This window comes from Myotis daubentonii, chromosome 1 (genome assembly GCF_963259705.1).
Source record: "Myotis daubentonii chromosome 1, mMyoDau2.1, whole genome shotgun sequence".
Classification (NCBI taxonomy): domain Eukaryota; kingdom Metazoa; phylum Chordata; class Mammalia; order Chiroptera; family Vespertilionidae; genus Myotis; species Myotis daubentonii.
Genome location: NC_081840.1, coordinates 88,244,135 through 88,269,060, shown reverse-complemented (window position 1 = coordinate 88,269,060; position 24,926 = coordinate 88,244,135). Strand labels below are relative to the sequence as shown.

At 44.0% G+C, this 24,926-nt stretch overlaps 1 protein-coding gene across 1 annotated transcript in view; it reads left to right on the top strand.

The window, feature by feature from the left end:
* Positions 1 to 3,107, top strand: part of EGLN3 (egl-9 family hypoxia inducible factor 3) — a 28,323-nt gene extending 25,216 nt beyond the window's left edge. The window contains exons 4-5 of the mRNA XM_059710321.1: positions 293 to 366; positions 1,222 to 3,107. Of these exons, the coding sequence (XP_059566304.1) occupies positions 293 to 366; positions 1,222 to 1,253 (106 nt within the window). The 3' untranslated portion in view covers positions 1,254 to 3,107. The remainder of the gene's footprint in view (positions 1 to 292; positions 367 to 1,221) is intronic.
* Positions 3,108 to 24,926: the final 21,819 nt, after the last annotated feature.

Here is a 24,926-nt window from a genome sequence, read left to right as displayed (position 1 = left end):
GGGGCTGAGTTCCTTGAAGAAGAAGCAGATATATTCACATGATCATTTGAACTCCCATTGCCCACATTGATGCCTGGTGCATACTTGGAATTCCTTACACGTTTTATTACATTTAAATAGAATTGAAACCAGAGAAGTTTATTTTAAATTAAAATTGGAATGGATTTCTAAAAATAGGGGACATTTTAAATGTTGGCTGTATAAATGACTCCGAAGGGGGATTGTACTATGCATTTTTATTTTTTGGTAGTAATTTTAAATCTCTTTTCTTATATCTGCTTATCTTTCACAGATACGCTATGACTGTTTGGTACTTTGATGCTGATGAAAGAGCAGAAGCCAAAAAGAAATTCAGGAATTTAACTAGTATGTATTTGATAATTTTCTGTGACTTTTGATCAAGTCAATCTTTGACTTTAATTTTTTAAAAAATATTCTCATCTACTCTGTTCATTCTCAGCTGTGCCTTAGCTTCATATATAATGACATCTTGATGGGCTTAATCCTGAAAGCCTAGCCTTAGCTCTGCTGGGAAAATCAGAAAAATGCAAAGGACATCCTTTGTGAATGCCTACTTTTGCCTGAGAGGTTATAATTGATGGGAAATTGTTAACTTTTTATTATTAATGTTCACCCGTCCAACATAACATTAAATGGTGCCCATGATTTTGTCACATGGCAAAGGAAACATGATGGAACCCAGCTAGAATGGTTCATTTATTGGTGTGAGACTGTGACTCCCAATATAGAAACTGGGCTCATATAATATAAACTGAATATGACTTAAGAACTGTCCCCTCAGAACTGTAAAGCAGCATTTCCCCAAATACCTTGTACAGAAACACTAATCCTGCTGGTCTTGCCAAGGGGGTTTATGGGAAGGTAAATCCCTGGGCCCTACAGTATGGGAAATGTTACATATCGTATTCCTCTCTTAAAGAGCCACAGTGCCATTGGCATATTAACCAAGAAAAGGTAATCTAAGAAATCCTGCAGTAAAGGCATATGTAATGTTGCCTAACTCATGACCCATTTGGACTATGTGCCTATCAAACACCTAAGAAAACACATTTTGCTAAACTCTATCAGGAGGCACTCTGCTCAATTTTGTTCTGTAAGATGGGAAGTATTTACTAGAGCTTTTTGGATGACATTTGTGATATTAAACTCATCGGATCTGACTCCTTACCCTCTTCATTTTCTTTTTTGTCCCGAATCCAGGGAAAACAGAGTCTGCCCTCACTGAAGACTGACTGTGTGCTCTGAATCCGCTGGCCTCATTCATTTTAGCAATGGCTTCTGAATTCTCTTTAAGAGTTGAGACCCAAAGAAGGCCTCTTCAGTGAATTGGTGATGTGCAACCCCCTCCTGCTTGCGTCATTCACATCCCTGTCTTGCGAATGGTACTTTGTGTTTTCTTGCCAAGACTGCATCCATCTTCAGACACTCTCTTTGCCAGATGAACTCATTGTCTAACTCTGAAAACACCTGCAGACGACCTCTCTTGCCAGCGGTTTAACTGATAGATTTGGTAATACTGTCTATCAAACAAGAGCCCAGAAGCATGGGCGAGGGAATAAATCTTATTTGCACTTTATGTACACTTCCTGATTTGAAAGGAGGAGGCTTACAACGAAGAAAAACTGGTGACAGGTGCCACAGAGGGGCATCATTGAAGCCTGTGACAGCAAGAAACAGGAATCTGTGCCACCTGAACAATTTCCAGATGTTTCTAATCCAGGGCTGTTGGTGTTTCTGGAGAATTATCACAACCTAATGACGTTCTTACCTCTGGAAAGGGCTGCTGTCTCCGTCACCCATTTATAAGTGTCCTGTGGGTAGATACGCCTTTTTCCTTGTCCTACAACCTGGACTTTTGGGTTCTGCCTCATTTTACTGAACATATGACTTTCTGATTTAAAAAAAAAAAAAAAAGGCAAACCAGGTGTTTTCTATTTTCACTTCTTACCTGGGGAACCTAGTTCCTCAGAGGCAAAATCTAGACATTAATTGTTTGATTGCTTTGTTGAAATGGAATTTGAATTTAAAGCAAAGGGGAAAGATGTACCTGGTAGTTGAGCGTCAGCGACCTCTGATACTGGTGTTGAAAGATCTGGGCCTACAGATATACAACAAAGTGTGTGCATCGCGAACGCTTTGCGAGCGAGATAGAGTTAGAAATGTGGACATTCTCATTCTTCAGTTTCCTTTTCAATGAGCTCACCCTTCTTTAACAAAATAAAATAATTTTTAGAAACAGGGTGCTGTATTTTAAAAAAGGAAATGGAAATAAAACAAACGTCCTGAAAGGCTTGGTTGAGTTCTTTCATGGTTCCTGTCCCGAGGTGCCTTTTTGAACAGACTGGGCTCTGCAGACCCACTGCGGTGGGCAGTGTGGAGAATCGTGGGGCTTGCTGGAACTGCTGCAGTAAGCACTGACCCTGGAAGGGCTGTGCATCGAGTGTCTGCTCTTTGAAAGTTACTCTTCCTAGTTTTCAATTCCATTTTCATAATTTAAAAATCATTCAATTCTTTGCTTGAAAATCCCATGAACTTTAAAGGGCCAGGAATATTTTCTTTGGCCATTTACAGACTTAGCAAGAAACAAGCTTATTTTTTTTTTCTTTTCTGGTTTTAGAAAATTTCTAGCTAAGACGTGTCTTCATTCTCACAACTGCTCCTTTTTTTTTTTCATGGTACTTACCACCTTCTACTATGTAATTTTCTTATTTATTGTGTTTATTATTTTGTATCCTTCCTCTAGAGCAGTGGTTCTCAACCTTCTGACCCTTTAAATACAGTTCCTCATGTTGTGACCCAACCATAAAATTATTTTCGTTGCTACTTCATAACTGTAATGTTGCTACTGTTATGAATTGTAATGTAAATATCTGATATTCAGGATGGTCTTAGGCAACCCCTGTGAAAGGGTCTTTCGACCGCCAAAGGGGTCGCGACCCACAGGTTGAGAACTGCTGCTCTAGAGTGTAAGCACAAAGAAGACAGGGATTTTTGTATGTTTTTAATCAACGGGATGTATTCCCAGCACCTAAAATAGTGCCTGACACACAGCAAGGACTTGTTGAATAAACTCGTTCTCCTACCTTTGCATGTCAATGGTCTGATTAATTTCCTTCATCTTTGGCAAGAAGGACTCGCTAGAATTTTTGGACATACATCTCTCATTGTTGACTTATAAATCTAGGCTAAGAGTTTTAGAAAGCTTTGGTCATCATGTCATTTCACATTTGTTTACCTATTTGAACAGGTCATTGACCACTACGCAGCTGAAAACTGAATGAAGAATTATACCCTTTGGTAACTTCCACTAATAGCTTCAGACAGGGCAGAACACATTCCTGACTTTGAAACAGTTTTGAAAAATGTCATTAAGAGAGAAAGAAAGAAGGTTGTTTCTTAGGAATTCATAATCTATACAATTGTAACTAAGATTTTTTCCTGTGATTATTAATGTCATGGGAATGACAGACTATTCTGAAGGAATACCATGTTTCAATAAAATGCCTTATATCTTTCATTTTGCTCAATATTTTGACTTATCAAAATATCGAAACTTTTAGGCCTTGCTAACTCCTTCCAGACAAGGGTCCTATAAACTAATAAACTATATATCAAATCAACTTTTAATGCACTGAGTTTTTCCTGGATGAATTTGAGTTCTGGAAGACTAACCTGGAAAATACAGCTATAATAGTGTCTGCTATTTTGCTTCACTGACAGCCCACTTAGGGGAGGACTTAGCCTTGCTAAAGCAATATTATTTGGCAAATAATCTGATCAATTTCCTTTATATTCTTGGCAATGAAATATTAAGAGCCTACCTCAGTGTTACATCATCTATATAGTGCAGAGTCCTTGGCAGGAGATTATATTTTGAACCAAATATCCAATTTCGTGGATATAAGAGGTCTTACTAAGTGCATTAAATAGATCTTCAGTAGAGTAGTTAATACCAATTAAATGCTAAGCTGTCTGAATCATGAGTTATCCATTCAGACATGATTTTGTTTTTCCTTCTTTAAATAACTCAGATTTTTTAGAGGCTGGGACATCCTAATTTACTTTGGCCATTCAGTCTTCAAATTTCCTGTGTTTCAGAAAGCAATGATGAGAAATGCCATGCTGGGTCAGCAGTTTGTGTAAAATGGGATTTTGGACATGTCAGGTACTTTTATATTGATAACTATGAGGACAAGCACAAGGGATGTTCTTAGTAAAGTTATTTCAAATGAAAATAGTACAAAATTGACAGTTTCAGTCTTGAATCTTTTGAGTGGCATGACAAGAATACTGAATAGCTAGTTGGTTAGAGACTATTGTCAAAACAGTGGAAATAAATAGTTATTTTTCAAAGGGAAGCTGGCTATAGTTGAACTCTTTTGGATAATATATGCTCCTTTATATTAAAGACCCAATGTACTTTTAGACTCAGTCTACTGTCCAAATGTGATTTTTTTTTTAACATGCTGCTGTTTCACCGTGTTGGCAGTGTAGACCCTTTGAGAGACTGGATTGCCATAGCCTGTCTCCTTTATGTTTACAAGGCCAAGTTCAGTAGCTAAACGCTCATGATATAAAACAATTGGTAAGATAATTCTTAAGCACTCAGAGAATACCCGTATGCCATGCCTGTTCTACATGTTGTCACATGTTATTTGCAGCCTCAGAGACAGTTCTTCCTCTTTACAGATAAGGAAGTGTACTCCAAGTGGTTAGGTGGCATGTCAAAGGTTACACAGTGATGAGGTAACACATCAGGATTGACTCAAGACTTCCAACTTCCCCAGTATTGCCTTTGCTGTCTCCTACCTGCAGAAGAGATGCCAAACAAAAGAGTGAATGGAATTGGCAGAGAGGGAGCTTTAAATAAATGATTGTTACTTGATATTTTTATATAATACTAGAGGCCCGGTGCACAAAATTTGTGCATGGGGGGGGAGGGGTCCCTTAGCCCGGCCCTCAGCCTCTCGCAATTAGGGACCACTGGCTCCTAACCGCTCACCTGCCTGCCTGATCACCCCTAACCGCCTCTGCCTTGGCCCCCACTGCCGCAGCCTCATCCGGAAGGACATCCAGAATGACATCCGGAAGGTCGTTCAGCTGTCTGGTCTAATTAGCATATTATATTTTTATTATTATAGATTTTAATTATCAACAAGGGTCTCGTGCCAAACATCCTAAAGGAATGTCAAGCTTTCAATATAAACCACGTGAACAGAAAACACCAAGTTCATATTTGAATTCTCTGTCAACTTTGCAAAGGGATCTTTCCTGCCTGCATAACAGACGGTGGAGGAATTTGGGTATATGTCCAACATTGGCCCCTCAGGCTAATGCTGGGCTTGAGCATATGGGGCGTGCTGTCACCAGTGCAGCAGAGTTGAGCAGTGTGGACCATCTGGAAGTGAAAACAGATTTGGATTTCCTGGGTGCAATTTGGAGACCTCCCAGCGGGCCGCAGTGCTTTGGGACATTTAGACAATGTGTAAGCTGCCACCCTTATGCCCTTATTGGTGGAAGTGGGGTATTCCTTTCCCCGCTGAGTGCTCGGGTTGGGTTCCTTACAATATCTCTGATAGATCCTCCCTTCCCCCAACTGGTGGGCAGAGTAACAGCAATCATGACTTAACCTGCAGCCTGGAAGTACCTGAGTGCCTAACCATGTACCTCATATGGACTATACATTAAGCCACCAATGAGCACCTGCCAAATACCCTAAGCCCTTGTTCCTATATGGACCATACATTAAGCCACCAATCAGCGTGCACCGAGTACCCTAAGCCCCCATCCCTCCCCATCCCACCCCTCAAAAGGAGTGCCCACCTCTGCAGGGGTTGCTGCTCTCTCCTGAGACAACTCAGCAGGTCTTTCTCCTAATAAAGCCTGTAGTCCTGGTTTTCAGCTCCCGACTGGTCTTTCATTCTTGAGAAAAAGATTTTCTGAGACTTGCACAAGAGGATAAGTGACTTTTATTTGTGTGGAATTACATTTCTGGGTTTCCAAAGCCCCATTTCCGTAATCCAGTCTTGGAAGAAGTGCAGCTGGGGATTCAGTAGAGCTAGAAGAAAAGCAGGGTCAAGGGTTTCCATTCCATCTTGGAAATGGGTCTGGCTTAGCATCAGGCTGCTTGCAGTCCATTGTCCATTCTGTGGGGAGCAAACGTAGGAGCATGAGAGCACAACCAAGAGCAACTAAGTGGGCCAAGAAGGAAAGAGAATGAACTCTTTTGTTTAGGAGATTAAATAACCCAACCTCCCCTGGACACACACACACACACACACACACACACACACACACACACAACTACTCTGGCCAATAATCTGTTCCCAGGTTGAAGTGCCTTCCCTATTTTACCCAGACTTTATTAGGCATGTGTGTCTATTCTCTCTCTGTCCAGTCCCTCCCGCCACCTCCCGAGATCCCTGGGGAATAGACCGGTGGCCCCCTGGGGAGTGTTAAACTGCAGCTTCCTGGCAAAGCTGCCCAAGTGACAAGCCTACAATATTTGGCCTTCCCTTTGCTCTTTTCCTGTTATTAATAACTAGGTTAATTACTACGGTGTCGGATGCACTCTGAGGGGGAGGAAAGGAAACATTTCTTTCTATTCCTGATACATCTAACATTCCAGCTTGGGCTTGGGGTAGAGCTGTCAGCGGAGTTCTGTTACTGACAAATGCTTGTATGTGATACATGGAAACTAAGAGAAGAGACTGAGCAAGGCCCTGGATCGCAGGGAGTACTTTTATCACCTCTGAGTGATATTGAGAGGAGATTTACAAACATTGTTGAATTCTCAAAGGCACTTGAGTGATCGCTACCTAATCTTTTTAAAGTGGCTTGTAGAAGGATGTCATTTTAATTTCTTTAAAACACAGGGCTTTTGCTTAAATACTATGAAAGACTGAGAGTTGAAGAAGCATCAGATTTCTTTCTTGAATCCTGTTTGTTTGACCTTTGATAAACTTAGCACTTAGAAAAGTCAGCTTTTTAAAAAAATAGTTGCTGCTCATGCTCCTGAGTGCTGAAATTTTTTCAGAAAATTTATAAAGACCATTTTGTGATTCATTTTTTTAAAGTTAGAAAAACATCCCAGAGCTGTTGTGTTTTATTGTCACAATTTTGCGTACACATTTAAGGAGTTGTGGAGAGAAATTTATTATTCTAGAAGCAGATAAACACTGGGTCATTAGAAATTAATTTAACAAGTAGTCTTTGTTTTTTGGCTGTTTAGGGGAAAATGGTATACCCCTTGTTAACGTAAAAAACCATTGAAACCTGTAAAGAATTTTTGTGAGTTTATTTGAGCCAAACTGTCGACATATGCCGGGAAGCAGAACCTCAACGAATTGAGATAGTGCTCCGGAGAATGGCAGGGTTACATCCGTATTTATACATGAAATTCATTGGTGACACATTCAAGGAGGTGGGATTAAGCGAAGTGGGGGAAACCTCTGTGATAGGATAAAAAGTAAAATGATGGACACATACTTAGGTGGGTGCAGGAACAATTAACATGACAAATGAAAGAATCTGCTGCATCTGTCCTGGGCCCAGCACACCTGGCCCTGCCCCAGGGGCTCCAGATACAGGGAAATCACAAGTTACCCAGACATCCCAGGGACATGTTATCATAGATGCAAAAAGACAGACGGGCTCAGCTACAGTAAAGGTTGACCTTATCAGTGAAGATATCGGCTTGGACGTAACTGCCCACCATAACTGCTTTTAGTTAAGGTTTAATTTCAGACCATCCTTTGTGGCTACTTTAGGTCTCCGGAGTCTGCAAAACTGCCATGCAGGCCTCTCCTGAGGTCAGCATGTGGCCCCTTTCTTTCACACCCTTATGATGGATGTCCGGCAGATGTAGATGTAGAAGTTGACTTGGGACTGAGGGATGGAAGGAGCATTTATCACTCCAGAGCTTCCAGGGGAATGGAAGTTAACACGGGGTCTGGGTGCAAAATCAGGTCAGATCTCAGAAGCGCTGTTGGAGGAGGTGGTGGTGGTGGTGATGGTGGCAGGGGGCGTTAGGAGTGGGCAGTTGCCTGGCGAGGATGAAGGGAACAGTAGTGAGCAGCAGGGAAGTAGTTGCCCACTTTCTGCATTCTGAAGCATTCATTGGGCCCAGGTTACCTGCTATAAAAATGCTGGGAAGTAGGAATTCCCAAGAATCTTTTCCAAAGACCTTTATTTATTTATTTATTTATTTATTTATTTATTTATTTATTTATTTATTTTTGGAAAAGCTAATAAATGCACTTGGAAAACCAAAAGCAAAGAGTTTGAAACACGTATAGAGGGGGAAAGGTCTCTTTCCCCATGGCTATCTGACTAATCCTGAAAAGTTAGCACCTCAAGAAAGGCCCTTCCCTGCCGGTTGGCACGTTTGCTTGGTCATTTCCTCCTATTTTTATGCTTATTCATCCTGTGGCCTGCGTTCTCCGTGACATGCCTATTTTTTTTCCACCCTCCTGTGGGGAGAGATAACATTCTCAGGACTTAATTCTCATCTAATACATTTTATTTTTAACCAGCCTCTACATCCTTTCCTCTTTGCTTCTTATTTTCATGAGTCTTTTCTGCCTTTTTTTCTCTGCCTTTTCTGGCTTCCTCAGAAGGTGTGAGCAGAACATCCGGATATAATATATTGCGCCGGGGTTTGGGGTCCAGAGCAGCTGCTCAGGGTACTGGGAACCTGGCTCAGCTTCTGAGGGCGGGGAAACTTTCTCCTCTGCCCACGTTCCTTCCTGTTTTAAATGGGGCAATTCACTCTTATCTCCTCCTCCCGCTCTGGGCTATCTGTGAATTTCCTTTTGTCTGTGAAGTTATCTTATCTTGATGAAGGAAACACGCTTTAAAAAAACAAGACAGCTGTGGCTTGCAGTGATTAGAAGGGACTGAATGTCCCCTTGGCAGTGGCCTTGCAGCCACTGAGGGCTCCGCAGTGTGACTGAGCCTTGACTTGACATGATGATTCTAGGATTGAGATGAATGAAAGCAGCCAGTGTCCACCCAAGTGAAGGGAAGGGGTTTTGTTTGTCTTGTTTGTCATGTGTCCTCTGACTGCGGCTTTCCCAGACAAGTATGTTAGGAGTAAGCTGACCGCAGCTAGGTTAAGTACATATACATTCTTTTTCTTTTCTTTTTCCGTCTTTGCCCTGACACGCCCCCTCCCCAAATATGACTAAATATGGTTATGGCTGAAAGTTCTCCAACTAACACTGGGGTGAAGAGAAATCTTTTAACCTGAGAGGGGCGTGGGGTTTGCAGTGCCTGGCTGCATTCCCCAGAGAGGGTTGTGCATGGGAACGTGCTCGAGACTTGAACTTCATGGCCTCCAACTGCATTTAGTTCTCAGTGGACCGGTCTTCTTTCAAGTATCACTTAGCTTTGTCACGCATCCCATATACAGTTGCTATGCATTTCCTATAACACTGTGACAGGTACTTGGAAACAAAAGCTACAAACAAACAGAGATCCACCGTGTAGCTTCACAGCATGGCAGACTAATATCAGAGGATCTAAGAATAATATCGCTAAGATGTAAGCACTTGGTCATGTACCAACCAGGGTCCTGGGAAGAAATAGATGACGTACAAATTAGGGTAATTGGAGGGGAGTTAAATAAAGGGACTTTTTTTTTTACCAAGGTGGGGAGGGTAAACCATCAGAGACAGCGAGCACAGAACCTCCCCAGCCATGAAGGGGTGGCCAGGTGTGAACCAGTGTTGTGGATGGGGGTGGGGAAAGGTGGCGCATCACCTAGTTCCCCACCGGCTGTTGGGGCTGTTTCTCTGGGGAGGGGATGTGGGCGGGGCAGGCCCCTCTAGATCACACAGGGTCTCATTCACTGTTCTGGTCCTTGTTAAAAACAGAAGTGAAATGACTGCACGTAGTCCCACTTAACAAAAGGTGAAAGCTGTGTTTTACTAAAACACGTACTGAAATAGTGGTAGGCTGCGTACTTGCCTCCTCACACGTGCACTGATTTGTGAGTCAGATTTACCATTGGACATCCTGGCTCTAAGTGCCTGAGACACAGGAAATAAGTTTCAGAAGGAGGTGAAGGTGGAGTAGAAGGAGGCTGGGGAGCTTGCGGGGGTGGGGGTACGGGGGAGGGGCGTGGGGGTGGGTGGAGGGAATGGCACCCTGCTGGGTGGCAGCAGCCTAAGGCACTTTTCCCTCATTTCCCAAGGTGGGCTCTGCCTCTGGTAAAGTGGAGGGAGTGGATGAGTAATGAATAATGGCCGGACTGAGCCTTGAGCTGTACAAATTAGATCATGTCTAAAACCCACATCGGAGCTGGTCTTGGGAGTGACCTGTACAAATGAAAGTAATATTATTATGAAGTTTCAGCTTCAAGGAGAGTAATTATATCATGGTCATTTCTTTTCTTATTAGATTATGGCCAGGAGCTTCTTAGGGAGGGGGGGAAAAAACTACTCTGTATTTACCGGACGTGCTAGTTAGCATTTCCCCCAAATCCCAGCCATGTGTTCTCCTGCTCCCCTCGTGCGCCCTGGAGGCAGCCTCTCCATAAAATCCACCTATTTCAAGACGATGAGCCACACCCACCACCTCTAAAAGCAGAGGCGTTAGTGACCTGCAACCACCTGAAGGGCTGAGCTCCTTCACAGCTGCTGCTCCTTTAAGGAAACAGCCCAGCGCGGGCTTGGAGGCGTCCTTAAGGTCAGCTGTTCCTCCCCGAGAAGCTTGAGTTCCTTCCCACCAGTTACACCTTTTTCGCCAAGACCACAGTGAGCCCGGCTCTGCCCCCTGCCCACAGGGTAGGCAGTGTGGCGGTGCACTGCGAGGGTCTGGACCCCGGAGCTGGTTCTCTAGTGTTTTCAAGCTCGGAAAAGGTGCAGCTCTGAGATAAGGGAAGGAAACTAGCCACATGGTGAGGCACTTGGGACATTCTTGAGTAAATGGTGCTGCTTTGGGGGAATTAAACAGCGCGAACAGGCAGGGAATGTTGCGAGCAGCTAAGCACAGCTCCGGGTGTGTCTGTGAGCTGTGGGTGATTCTCTTAGAGCAGTGGTTCTCAACCTTGGCTGCACATTAGAATCACCTCAGAATCTTTTTTTAAAAATATATTTTATTGATTTTTTACAGAGAGGAAGGGAGAGGGATAGAGAGTTAGAAACATCGATGAGAGAGAAACATTGATTAGCTGCCTCCTGCACACCCCCTTGACCGGAATCAAACCTGGGACTCCTCAGTTCTCAGGAGGATGCTCTATCCACTGAGCCAAACCGGTTAGGGCACCTGGGAATCTTTTTTTAAAATCCTGATTTCTGGGCCTCATCCTCCGGAAATTCTGTTTCTTTGTTACTAATGTTGTGGCCCCACCCCATAACAAAGAAACAGAATTTCCGGAGGATGAGGCCCAGAAATCAGGATTTTGAAAAGATTCCCAGGTGATTCTAATGTGCAGCCAAGGTTGAGAACCACTGTCTTAGAGAGGGCACTGGTTGCTTGGGGTGTGACACTCCATCCCCTGTACCTCACAGCAGTGGCAGATGGTAGGAAGGCACCATGGTTTATTGGAAACAACACGGACTTTGGAGTCAGGTCTGGTTTTGAATTTCAGTTCAGCTGCTTTTAACTGTGCACCTGTGTAAGGTGTCTGTGCCTCGGTTTTCTCTATAACTTTGCTTAATGATTATATGATAACTCACTCACACAGCATTTCCTGTCCCACCTGAACCTGTGTTCTGCTAACTCAGGGTCTTTGTGCCTGAAGGACAAATGCAAGTCTATTGAATTTGGATGTTGAGAGAGCTGCCTGGCCATTGTGGCCTCAGGAGTTGCTACCGGTAAATGGACAAGAATGAATGACAAGAGCACAGCCCAAAGTAGGCTGGAATGATTGCTGAAGCTGCCCACGGAATATTCAGAGAATATGGATGGCACATAGCAGGGCTTCCCCGGGGTCTGTCCTAGGATGACCATGCCCGGAATAAAGGGTAACAAGCAGCTCTAGCGGCACTCCTCAGGCAGCACTGCCTGGGGCTGAGCTCCACCGGGAATGAAGGTTTAGGGTACTGTTCCAGGTAAAGAGCCCCGGACAGCTGTGGAGCTGGTTGAAGGAAAAGGAGGTGCGATAGGGAGTCATGAAGTCAGACAGTTACCAATGTACTGCCTCTCAGCTCCAAATCCTCCCTTCGTTGCCTTGATCATGGAGTTCCTTTAACTGGACCGGAGGGCTGGAACAAAAGCATGGATGGAGTGTTTGTGTGAACTAATATAAATTCAAAGTAAACATCATTACATAAAAGGGTACAGTCTTTTTTTTTTTTTTTTTAGTTTTATTCATTTCAAACTGACCAGATCCGGCCCGCGGGCCGTAGTTTGCCCACGGCTGATAGACACTGTAGACATGTCTCCTTTGCCATTGGGCACATGCTAAGCTTCGTTAGGGGATGCTGGAGGGGCATCGCAGGAGGAAAGGGGAGTCTTTCTGTTTGCAGTGCGCTCCTGTTCTGCTTGCCCCAGCGTCGCCTGTGGAATATGTTAAAGGACTCTGAGTGGCCTTATCCTCCTGTAATCTAAAAATATATATATTTTTATTGATTTCAGAGAGAGGAAGGGAGAGGGAGAGAAACATCAATGATGAGAGTCATTGATTGGCTGCCTCTTGCACATCCTTCACCAGGGATTTAGCCTGCAAACCAGGCATGTGCCCTGACCTGGAATTGAACCCGGACCTCCTGATTCATGGGTCTACGCTCAACTACCAAACCACACCGTCTGGGCCTCCCATAAGTTTCATGCCAGCACCCAGCCCCGTGCTCAGCCTGAGGCTCCCAGTGGGAAGCTTCCTGACCAGCAACCTGTCCTCCACCCACTTTGGACCAGCACCTCCCTGGGCACCTGAAGCGCTGCTCCATCATCCGGTGGGCTGCAGCCTCGTTCTCTGGAAGGATGTGAATCTCAACCTGGGGAAGGAGTCAGCCTTCCCAGTTTGTTCTTCCTTTGTTACTCTTCCTCCGCTCTAGGCTGTTCTTTACCGCTCTGTATAGGCTCCCTGTGAATGGTTCTTCTTGTTAACCTTTCAGGTTGAAATTCCTACGTAGTTTCTATCTCCCACCTGGACCCTGACTGACTAGAATTGGTGCCAGGAGTGGTCCCTGAAGATAGATTCTCTGTTCCCCCCCACCCCACACAAATGGCGTTTTGGGATTAGTCTGGGTTTAAGTGCAGGGCTCCGCTCCTTGCCAATGGGAAATGGGGTGCGGGTAGTCTATGGTGTGCATCAGCATCACAGTGAATCAAGCTATCAACTGTGGTTAACTGTGATGCAACGCCAATGGAAATAAATGCCCCAGAACCCCAAGCAACTGCTGGGCTTGACTGTTATGGCAGTAATGATGACTACAAAGACTGAGATGCGGGGTGGGCGTTGCTGCGTATACTTGAGTATTTACAGAGAGAAAATGACAAGCTTGGGCCCTTTAATATAGCTTACCTCATGGTGTGACTATAGCACGTCAGTAGCCACAGGCCTGATGTTGCTGAAATCAGATACAAAATTTAATTGTGTGGGTTGTCAAATTATGATTGGGAAATTCACCGTGTGGCCAAGTTTCTTATGTTAAAGTTGAGGTTACTGACTGGGAAAGAATGAAAATCTGAAACTTGAAATGAGGATATCTGGTTAGATTTTGATAAAATTAACAATCTTGAGAACCACCCTCCCCCCCCCCCCCCAGCTCACCTCGAGCTTCCCTGCCCAGTAGAAGGGTCTTGCCCTCATATCAGAAGAGACAAACCTTCCTTTGCTTGAAAACCCCATGATAAGCTTATTGGGGAGCAGATTCCTTCACAGGGATGCTCGCTCTCCTCAAGGCCCGCCACAGCCACCCCTTGTTACCAGTAATTAGCCCTATAAGTACAGTCAGTTCCCAGCATGCTCCAGGACAGGAATCTCCTGTGACCCGAGAAGAAATCACTTCCACACTGAACGAATGGTAGCACTTTGCTACTGTATCAGGAGACACCTGGAGAATATGTATGGGAGTGGATTCCAAGGGTGTTAGACTTACTGAGGTTATGGGTTTTCCTCTTATGTTTCTACAACTATCCTAGATAATAAAAGCATAATATGCAAATCGGCCGAACGGCCAAACAGTGAGTGACCATCCAGACGACCATCTGGAAAACCATCCAGGACCACACTATGTATGACACCCACTGGCACCAGGCCAGCCAAGGAGGGTGTGATGTGATTGGTCAGGGGCCCGGCCATGGTCCCATGAATGCCCTGCAGAGGGAGGCCCAGGCCACCGACCAGTGGGCTGCAGCGGGTGGGCAGAGCCTCTCTCTGCAAGGGAAGCCCAGGTCCTGGGTGCCAGAGGGAAGCTGGTGCTGGCAGCCGGGGGAAGGAAGGCCTACTCTTGCGTGAATTTTGTGCATCGGGCCTCTAGTAAAATATACAGCTCTCTGCTTTATGCACTACTCTTTGCGACTATAATGATTTTTGTGGATTGTAACTTTTCAGAAGTAAAAGCATCTCTCTTCGATTTCTCTTAGTGATTGTTACCTTGAATTCTCTTTTGTCTGAGATTGATAGTGGTCTATTCATCATCCTTCAGTTAGCATTTTTCTGCTATATGTTTTTTCGTCTCTTTATTTTCAACATTTTGGTGCCATTTCATTTTAGGGTTATTTCTGATAAATATCCCATAACTTTGCTTTCCATATACAAACTATCTGCTATAGCCACTGAAATGTTTAGCTGGCATGCCATGTTTTACATGCTTTTTGTTTTCTTGTTTGCTTTGTTCCTTTCCTGTCTTTGATCAAATTTTTGCTTGCTTTTGTTCTTATTCCTGTTTTTTTTTTTTTTTTTTTTTTTTTTTTTTTTTACCTCTCTAGTGGTTCAGAAACAATGCACTGTATTTTTTTAGTGGTTAACCTTAAATTTTTTATGTGTATGTATTCTCTGGAGGTAATCAGAATCTGTAGCTCCCTCTTGCACAAAATAATCATGTTTGCAGTTTCTTCTTCCTCTATTCCATTCCCCTTTCATATGAAGATAATCTTAGATATTAGTTCTAAGGTTGTTTTCCTGTAATAATGACTTTTTAGAGGTCTTTTGTTTTAATGGTTTCCTTGGCTGCCATTGTTTTTTTGTATTCCAGGTACTTCTTTTGGATTCATTTTTTGTTTTTTCCTTTAGCATGAGAAAACCCTATAGTATTTCAGAAGGTGTTCATGGTGCTAAATTCAGGTCTTCACATGTCTGGATTTTTCCTGCTCTATTTTGAAAGCTACCTTGGCTGCTTGGTTTATCAATAACTGAGATTTAGGTTAAAATCTCTCACTATGAATGTGGATTCTTCTATTTCTCTTGGTAGTTATGTCAGTTTTGGTTTATATATATATATTTTTTTAAAAATATATTTTATTGATTTTTTACAGAGAGGAAGGGAGAGGGATGGAGAGTTAGAAACATCAATCAGCTGCCTCCTGCACACTCCCTACTGGGTATGTGCCCGCAACCAAGGTACATGCCCTTGATCGGAATCGAACCTGGGACCCTTGAGTCCGCAGGCCGACACTCTATCCACTGAGCCAAACCGGTTAGGGCTGGTTTATATAGTAAAGCTATTTTATTAGATATACACAATTTTGGAAATTTATTTATTTTACATATATACTAGAGGCCCGATCCACAAAAATTTGTGCACTCAGGAGGGAGGCGGGGTTCCTCAGCCCGGCCTGTGCCCCCTCGCAGTCTGGGACCCCTCGGGAGATAACGACCTGCTGGCTTAGGCCTGCTCCTGGGTGGCAGAGGGCAGGCCCAATCCCTAGGTACAGCCCCTGGTCGGGCTCAGAGCAGGGCCGATTGGGGAGTTGGGGTGCCTTCCCCTGTCATGCACAGAGCAGGGCAGATTGGGAGGTTGCAATGCCACCCTCAGTCACGCTCAGGGTAGGGCTGATTGGGGGGTTGGGGCACCGCCCCCTGTCACACTCAAGGCAGGGTCGATGGGGAGGTTGTGGCGCCACCCCCTGTCACAGACAGAGCAGGGCCCAACAGGGGGTTGGGGCTCCTTACCCTGTCACACACAGAGCAGGGCCAATCAGGGGGTTGGGGCACTGCCCCCTGTCATGCACAGAGCAGGGCCAATCAGGGGGTTGGGGCACTGCCCCCTGTCATGCACAGAGCAGGGCCCATCAGGGGGTGGAGGAGCTCCCCCTGTCACTCACAGAGTAGGGCCGATAGGGGAGTTGGGGCACTGCCCCCTGTCACACTCAGGGCAGGGCCAATGGGGAGGGGAGGTTATGGCTCTACCCTGTCACACACAGAGCAGGGCCCGTGGGGGGGGGGGGGGCGTTGGGGCGCCGCACTCTGTCACACACAGAGCCACAGGGCAATCAGGGGGTTGGGGAGCTCCCCCCTATCAGGCACAGAGCAGGGCTGATCAGGGGGTTGGGGCGCCTTCCCCTGTCACGAACAGAGCAGGGAAGATAGGGAGGTTGTGGCCCCGACCCCTGTCACACACAGAGCTGCAGGGCGATCAGGGGGTTTGGGCGCTGCCCCCTGTCACGCTGATCCCGGTGCCGGGAGGCCTCACAGCTCCGCTGATCCCGGTGCTGGGAGGCATATTATGCTTTTACTATATAGGATAGAGGCCTGGTGCATGGGTGAGGCTGGCTGGTTTTCCCTGAAGGGTATCCTGGATCAGGGTGGGGGTCCCCACTGGGGTGCCTGGCCAGCCTGGGTGAGGGGATGATGGCTGTTTGCAGGACGACTGAAGCTCCCAACTGCTCCTTTTTTTCTTTTCTTTTTTTTTTATTCTGGGCCAGCTTTAGCTCTGGCTCCAGCTCTGAGGCCTCTGCTGCTGAAAGAAGGTATCTGGTTTGTTTGGGTTCTATAATCGAAACAATGTATAACTCCAGCTCTGAGATCCCGGCTCGCTGAAAGCAGGTTTCTGGGGTTTTGTTTAGCTTCTATATTTGTTACAATGTTTCTTAAACTGCAAGCTCAGAGGCCGGCAAGGCAGGTAGGGAACGTTGGAGTCCTCCGTCACTGAAGCAAGCAAGCCTCATGTTAGTTTCAAGCTGCCTGGCTGCTGGCCACCATCTTGGCTGGCAGTTAATTTGCATATCTCGCTGATTAGCCAATGGGAAGGGTAGTGGTCGTACGCTAATTACCATGTTTCTCTTTTATTAGATAGGATATATAAATTGATTTCAGAGAAGAAGGGAAAGGGAGAGTGTGATAGAAGCATCAATGTTGAGAATCATTGATCGACTATCTCTAGCACATCTCTTACTGACAATTGAACCCACAACCCAGGCATGTGCCCTGAGTGGGAATCGGACCATGACCTCCTGGTTCATAGGTCAACACTCAACTACTGAGCCATTCTGGCCAGGCAGAAGTTTAAATACCTTCTTTGTGAGTTGAACGTTTTGAAAAATCATTAAGAGAACTCTTTTTCTGGTAATGCTTCTAGTTAAAATTTGTCTTGTCTAATGTTTATAGAGCCACCTGAGCTCTTTTTTTTAGATCTTTATTTCCAATCTTTTAGTATGTGGGACTTTTTTTTTTTTTAATCTAGTATAATAATCTTTGTCTTTTAAATGACTGAGTTTCAGTTAAAATTTTTTTACAACTTTTTGTCTTGAAAAATTTCAAATGTACAGAAAAATTTTAAGAATAATAAAGTTATTAGACTCACAATCATTAATAGTCTGCTGCATTCTCACTCTATGAATATATTTATATACAAATGCATATGTACACATATATACATAAAATTCATAAGTATATATATGTACAGTGGTGGCAAAAGTACAGTTCTTTGTGTGGAAAAATATATAATACAAGGATATATAATAATACAAGAATAAACTATTTTTCACATACTCACAATTGTAAACCTACTTTTGCCCAACACACACACACACACACACACGCACATACACACCTTCTTGAATTGGATGAAAGTTAATTGAGCATGTATGTCAAGAACATGGACATTCTCCTACCACAATGCAATCATCCACTGTGAAATTTTAACAATGATACAATATTATCATCTAATATGTATACACTGAGTGGCCAGATTATTATGACTGGCCAGATTATTATGACCACCCCATCAGTACAATGAAGTGAATTAGTTATGCAAATAATCCTATCTAATAAAAGAGAAACATGGTAATTAGCCGTACGTCCGCTACCCTTCCCATAGGCTAATCAGCGAGATATGCAAATTAACTGCTAGCCAAGATGGCGGCCGGCAGCCAGGCAGCTTGAAGTTAACATGAGGCGAGGCTTGCTTGCTTCAGTGACGGAGGACTCCAACGTTCCCCGCCTGCCGCTGCCGGCCTCTGAGCTTGCAGTTTGAAACATTCTTACAAAAAGGATCAGTTGGATCAGTTGGGAGCTTCCATCACCTGCCAGCCTGAAAACAGCCATCATCCCCTTACCCAGGCTGGCCAGGGACCCCAGTGGGGACCCCCACCCTGAAGGGTGTGTGACCAGCTGCAAACAGCCATCATCCCCTCACCCAGGCTGGCCAGGCACCCCAGTGGGGACCCCCACCCTGATCCAGGACACCCTTCAGGGAAAACCAGCCGACCCCCACCCATGCACCAGGCCTCTATCCTATATAGTAAAAGGGTAATATGCCTCCCAGCACCGGGATCAGCGGAGCCGCGAGGCCTCCCGGCACCGGGATCAGCGTGACAGGGGGCAGTACCCAAACCCCCTGATCACCATGTGGCTCTGTGTGTGACAGGGGTCGGGGCCACAACCTCCCTATCTTCTCTGCTCTGTTCGTGACAGGGGAAGGCGCCCCAACCCCCTGATCAGCCCTGCTCTGTGCCTGATAGGGGGGAGCTCCCCAACCCCCTGATCGCCTTGTGGCTCTGTGTGTGACAGGGTGCGGCGCCCCAACCCCTTGATCGGCCCTGCTCTGTGTGTGACAGGGTAGAGCCATAACCTCCCCATTGGCCCTGCCCTGAGTGTAAGAGTGGCGGCACCTCAACCCCCTGATCGGCCCTGCTCTGTGGGTGATAGAGGGCGGCGCCCCAACTCCTCCCACGGGCCCTGCTCTGTGTGTGACGGGGTAGAGCCATAACCTCCCCATCGGCCCTGCCCTGAGTGTGACAGGTTGCGGCGCCCCAACCCCCTGATCCGCCCTGCTCTGTGTGTGACAGGGGGCGATGCCCCAACTCCCCTATCAGCCCTACTCTGTGAGTGACGGGGGAGCTCCTCAACGCCCTGATGGGCCCTGCTCTGTGCATGACAGGGGGTGGCGCCGCAACCTCCCCATCGACCCTGCCTTGAGTGTGACAGGGGGCGGTGCCCCAACTCCCCAATCGGCCCTGCTCTGAGCCCGACCAGGGGCTGCACCTAGGGATTGGGCCTGCCCTCTGCCACCCAGGAGCAGGCCTAAGCCAGCAGGTCGTTATCTCCCGAGGGGTCCCAGACTGTGAGAGGGCACAGGCCAGGCTGAGGAACCCCTGCCTCCCCCCCCCCAAGTGCACAAATTTTTGTGCACCCGGCCTCTAGTAATAATAATAAAACCTTGAGAGTATTTGCTTTGGAATTTTTCAATATTCGGTATTTTTGGTGTCAGTGAAGCACTGAAGGGGCGGTCATAGTAATCTGGCCGCTCTGTGTACAGTCAACATTCTGATAGTTCAAATTGTTCCAATAAGGTCTTTAAAAAAATTTACTCCTGCTCAGGATCCAACCAAGGGTCATGAACTGCATTTAATTTTCACTATAAAGTAGAACAAGTCCTCAGCCTCTTTTAAAAATTATTTTTAATTTTTAGAGAAAGAGAGAAACATCGATTTGTTTGTTGCTCCACTTATCTGTGTATTCATTGGTTAATTCTTGTATGTGCCCTAACCAGGGATTGAACCCACAACCTTGGCATACTGGAATGACTCTCTAACCAACATAGCTACCTAGCCAGGGCCCCAGCCTCTTTTTTTCTCTTTTAAAGAATCCAGCTCAGTTGTTTGAAGGATCTCTATTTGTATTTGTCTGACTCTTTCCCTGTTCACAATTAGGTCAGGTAAATATTTCTGTCAGTGCTTCACAGATGGGCAATGTTGTTTTCACTTCAGTATATATTAGGGGTGCATGATAGAGTTTGTCCCATTACTGTATTACTAATACTTTTGATCACTTGGTTAAGGTGGGTGTCTGTCACATTTCTCCACAATCTTCTCCCCAACAATTTCTTATCCAATATTTTATCCATTTGTGATTTTTCCTGTTGTGAAATAGTGATTTTCTATTTTTGTCATTTCTTCTACTCTTATTAGTAAGCATTCTACTTTAAGGGGAAGCTTGTCCTCCTGTCTTCTCTTGCCCATCCTTTTAAAATAAAATTTTAAGATCAGGGTGGATTCATTTAAGATCAGGGTTGTTTATTCAAAATAATAAACAATTACATTGTTTATTCAGTGTTATAATCTACTAGAGGCCCGTTGCACAAAGAGATTCGTGCAAAAGGCCTTCCCTTCCCCAGGCTGCCGGCACCGGTTTTCCTCCGGCACCTGGGACCCAGGTCTTCGTGACTCCGGCTGGAGCCTTCAGTCTTCGTGGCTCCAGCCAGAGCCTTCAGGCTTCGCTCGTCCGCTATGCGTCTATGTATGCAAATTAACTGCCATCTTTGTTGGGTTAATTTGCATACTCTCCTCATCAACTGGTAAGCATAGTGGAGGGATGGTCAATTTACATGTTTGTCTATTATTAGGTAAGAAAGATTCCTGTTACTAGTCATTTTGAGGTTTAAATATATCCCTGATGGCCACCGAGAGCTATCACACTCCCGTGCCCTTATACTAGACCCCCTGGCTTTTGAGACGTATTTACCTTCTGGTACAGCAAGCCCTTCCAGGCTTCCTTTTTATTTTCCCTGTCTCAGCCCTGAAATCAGTCATTTCTCCAAGACATCATAACGTCTCATTATAGTGGGGAATTCAATACTAGGATCTGGATGCTAGGTGCACTCCTTGGCACAGAGATCTAATTGCTTCCAGGCCCTTTCTGTGTAAAGAGCTGAGAAATAGTGAGTTTATAGTGATGGTCTCTAATTCCACGCTAACAACACAAGGTTTTTCTCTCTCCTGTCCACATTCAATGTTTGTATCTCTGTTCTCCCGCAGTGAGAACCTGGAGTTCCAACCGTGTATTTGCTCAGTCCTACAATACATTTCAGAATATTTCATAATCCCTTCATCAACAAAACACTTACTAAGACAAGTTTAAGGTTTCTTTGCATTTTTACCCCCTTAGACAAAACTGTATTCCATTGAGGGTGTATTGTCAGAGACAGTGTTTAGAAATTTAGATTAAATTTTTCTTCTGGGTAATTATGTATCAGTGTGAATGAAACTATGGTTGGTTTCTTTTGTTTCTATTTACATTCAGTTTTAGAGTTTTCCCCATTCTTGTTTCAGTTTAATTTTGCATGCATAAACATTAACGTGGTTCAAAAGTCAAAACTTAGGAGTCTCATTCCCTTCTCTGTCTCTTCCATCAACAGATACCAACCCTCCACCACATAGGCCACCGATTTTGTTTCTTCTTTATACTTTCTGTTTAATTTTACAAAAATAAATGTGTGTATTCCTATTTTTATTTTCTTACGTAAAAGATGACATACAAAATTTTGTGTGTTGCTTTTTCACTTAGAAGCAATCCTGAAAATCACCCTACATCATTAGCTCATAGAGATTTTCCTCATTCTTGTGCATATTTCAATTAAATTAAGTGTGATCATTGGTTTTTTGGACTTAAATCTAACATGTTATTTTGTGCTTTGTACTTACCCTGTTTTGTTGCACTCTTTCCTTTCTTGCATTTTCCCTGCTAGTTTAACTTTATACATTCTTTTTTCTACTCCTTTCTAGATGTTATCCTAAAAACTACACCATGTATCAAGGTCTAAAGTTAACTTTACCTTTCTGGGAAATGCAATGATCTTTCTATATTTAACCTGGCAAGACCTAGTTTATGCATCCAGTGTTTATTTAGATGAACTCACATGTCCTTCTCACATATCCGAGCTTTCACGTTGTATCATATTTGCTTCTCCCGGAAGGCATCTGTTAGTTTACTGTATTTTCTAATTTTGTTTTCTGAAAATGTCTTTATTTTACCTTGACTGCAATAATATTTTCACTGGGAATGGAATTCTAGGTGGACAGTGATCTTTAACATGCTACAAAAAAAGAGAAATCATTCTATTGTTTTTTGCCTTGTTGCTGTCAGTCTGACACTCTTTTTAGGAAAATCTGTTCGTTTTTCCCAGGTTTCATCTAGGAGTATCCTCCTTGTCTTTGGTTTTCAGCAATTTTATTATGAACTAGAGGCCTGGTGCATGAAATTTGTGCACTCAGGGTGGAGGGGGGCCCCCTCGACGCAGCCTGTGCCCTCTCACAGTCTGGGAGCCCTTGGGGGGAGCGGGCCTAAGCCATCAGTCGGACATCCTTAGTGCTGCTGCAGAGGCAGGAGAGGCTCCCGCCACCATGCTGCGCTCACCAGCCGTGAGCCCAGCTTTTGGCTGAGCAGCATTCCTCCTGTGGGAGCGCACTGACCACCTGGAAGCAGCTCCTGCATTGAACATCTGTCCCGTGGTGGTCAGTGCACGTCATAATGACTGGTCATTTTTCTGTTCAGTCAATTTACATATTAGCTTTTTATTATATAGGATTGCTTAGGTATGAACTTATTTTTATTTATTCTGAATTTTGGAATTCATTAAGCTTCTTGAATCTGGATTGCTTATGTAAACTTCTCACCTGTTATCTCTTCAAATGTGGTCTCTGACCCATTGTCTTCTTTGGGAACCCCAATTGAATATCCTTTATATCTGTAACTCCTACTTTTTTATCAATTCTTGTGTGTGTGTGTGTATGTGTGTGTGTTTGTGTTTGTGTGCGTTTGTTGGTCTCTCTGGGCTACATCTTGGATAACTTCTTTTTTTAAAAAATATATATATATATATATATATATATATATATATATATATATATATATATATATATATATATATTATTGATTTTTTATAGAGAGGAAGGGAGAGGGATAGAGAGTTAGAAACATTGATGAGAGAGAAACATTGATCAGCTGCCTCCTGCACACTCCCCACTGGGGACGTGCCCGCAACCAAGGTACATGCCCTTGACAGGAATCGAACCTGGGGCCCTTGAGTCCATAGGCTGCTGCTCTATCCACTGAGCCAAACCAGTTAGGGCTTGGATAAATTCTTTTGATTTTTATCTCTATTCATGAATGTTTCTGATCTACTGTTAACTTATCCTCTGAGTTCTTAACTTTGGCTATCACATTTTTCAATTCTAGAAGTTCTATTTGGTTCTTTTTCTTTTTTTAAAAAAATATGTTTTTATTGATATTAGAGAGAGAAGAAGAGATAAATCAGCTGCCTCCTGCATACCCCCTACTGGGGATTGAGCCCACAACCAGGGCATGTGCCCTGCCAGTAATTGAACTGTGAACCAGTTACCTTTGGCATATGGGACGCCACTCAACCAACTGAGTCACCGCCAAGGCTGGCTCTTCTTATGTGCAAGACCACTTGGTGAATTTTCTGTTCCATGCAGATGTTTTCACATGCAAGTTCAAGTCTAGTGAGAGCAACAGATTGTCTCAGACAAAAATGGCTTGTGTGTTCATTTATCTCTGGAATTCCTTTTGTTCTGCTTATATTGTTAGCCCCTCTAACTTTTAAGCAAGATGTCTGTTTTTATTTTATTTTTAAACACTTCACCCAGAGATTTTTAGGTTTGTTTTCAAAAGGACTTGTCCAAATACCCTAGTCTATTATTACAGAGAAATTTTATAGTTTCCTCGGAAAATTTATTTCTTCCTTATTTCTGACTTTTGGAGGGTGGATATTCTTTGATTTTTAGTTGGCTAATGGCCATTTCTTAGTTTCAATGCTGTAGGTATGAAGAACATAAATAAAACAAGAGAATAAAGCTATTCTGTACCAGAAACCTTAAGTGCTATATAGTTAGTCCTTCCACCAGCCCCAAGAGATGGTAGAATTGGTGGTGGCTATTGTTTTCCAATTTTATGTAGGAAGAAAATGAGGGTAAGTAGCTTCACCAATGTCACAAAACTAGCAGGTGGCCAAGCCATAGCCTTAAACCAAGGTCTCACACCACAGCTGGGCTCTTATCACTTTATTCTAGAAGTCCCCATTTATTGCAGTTTTACAAGCTACTGGAATCAAAATCATTAGAGATAGAATCAGAGAATTTAAATTTGACTCAATATGCACAGATGCTATAACACTCATGGCATTGCTACCAATCCTTACCCTGTGTATATGTATGTACATGGAGCTACACATCTCAGCTTAAACCGTCCACATAGATATTGGCAAATCCCTGGGCAGGGCATCACCATTTCATTCCCTCCATCCCCTACCCCCAGACATTTAGTGCAGAAGGAGGCAATGGGATCATTGACTTAGACTGTCATCGTGTTGCAATCCGATGTTCACAAATCTATTTCTTAAATATAAAAAGCTATTCAGGGTATGCATTTTCTTCTTTATGTCCTTGACAATTCCTGTAGGTTTTTATATGAAGATACACAGTACAGTGGTTAAGGATGTGGACTTTAGAACCAGGCTGCCTTGGTACAAATTCTGACTCTGTCACTTGTTGCCTGGATGACCTTGGGCTAGCTATTTGACCTCTATGGATCTCAGTTTTCTCACCTGAAAAATGGAGATGGTAGCATCTACCCGATAATGTTAATAGGAAAATAAAATATAAAGTAGTTAAAAAGTATTTGACACCCAAGTAACAACTGAATGCTTACTGTTAGTAACTAATATTTTCATTATTTCTGAATAGCCTCTCCCTTTAGGATGTCATTTTTTTTTCTG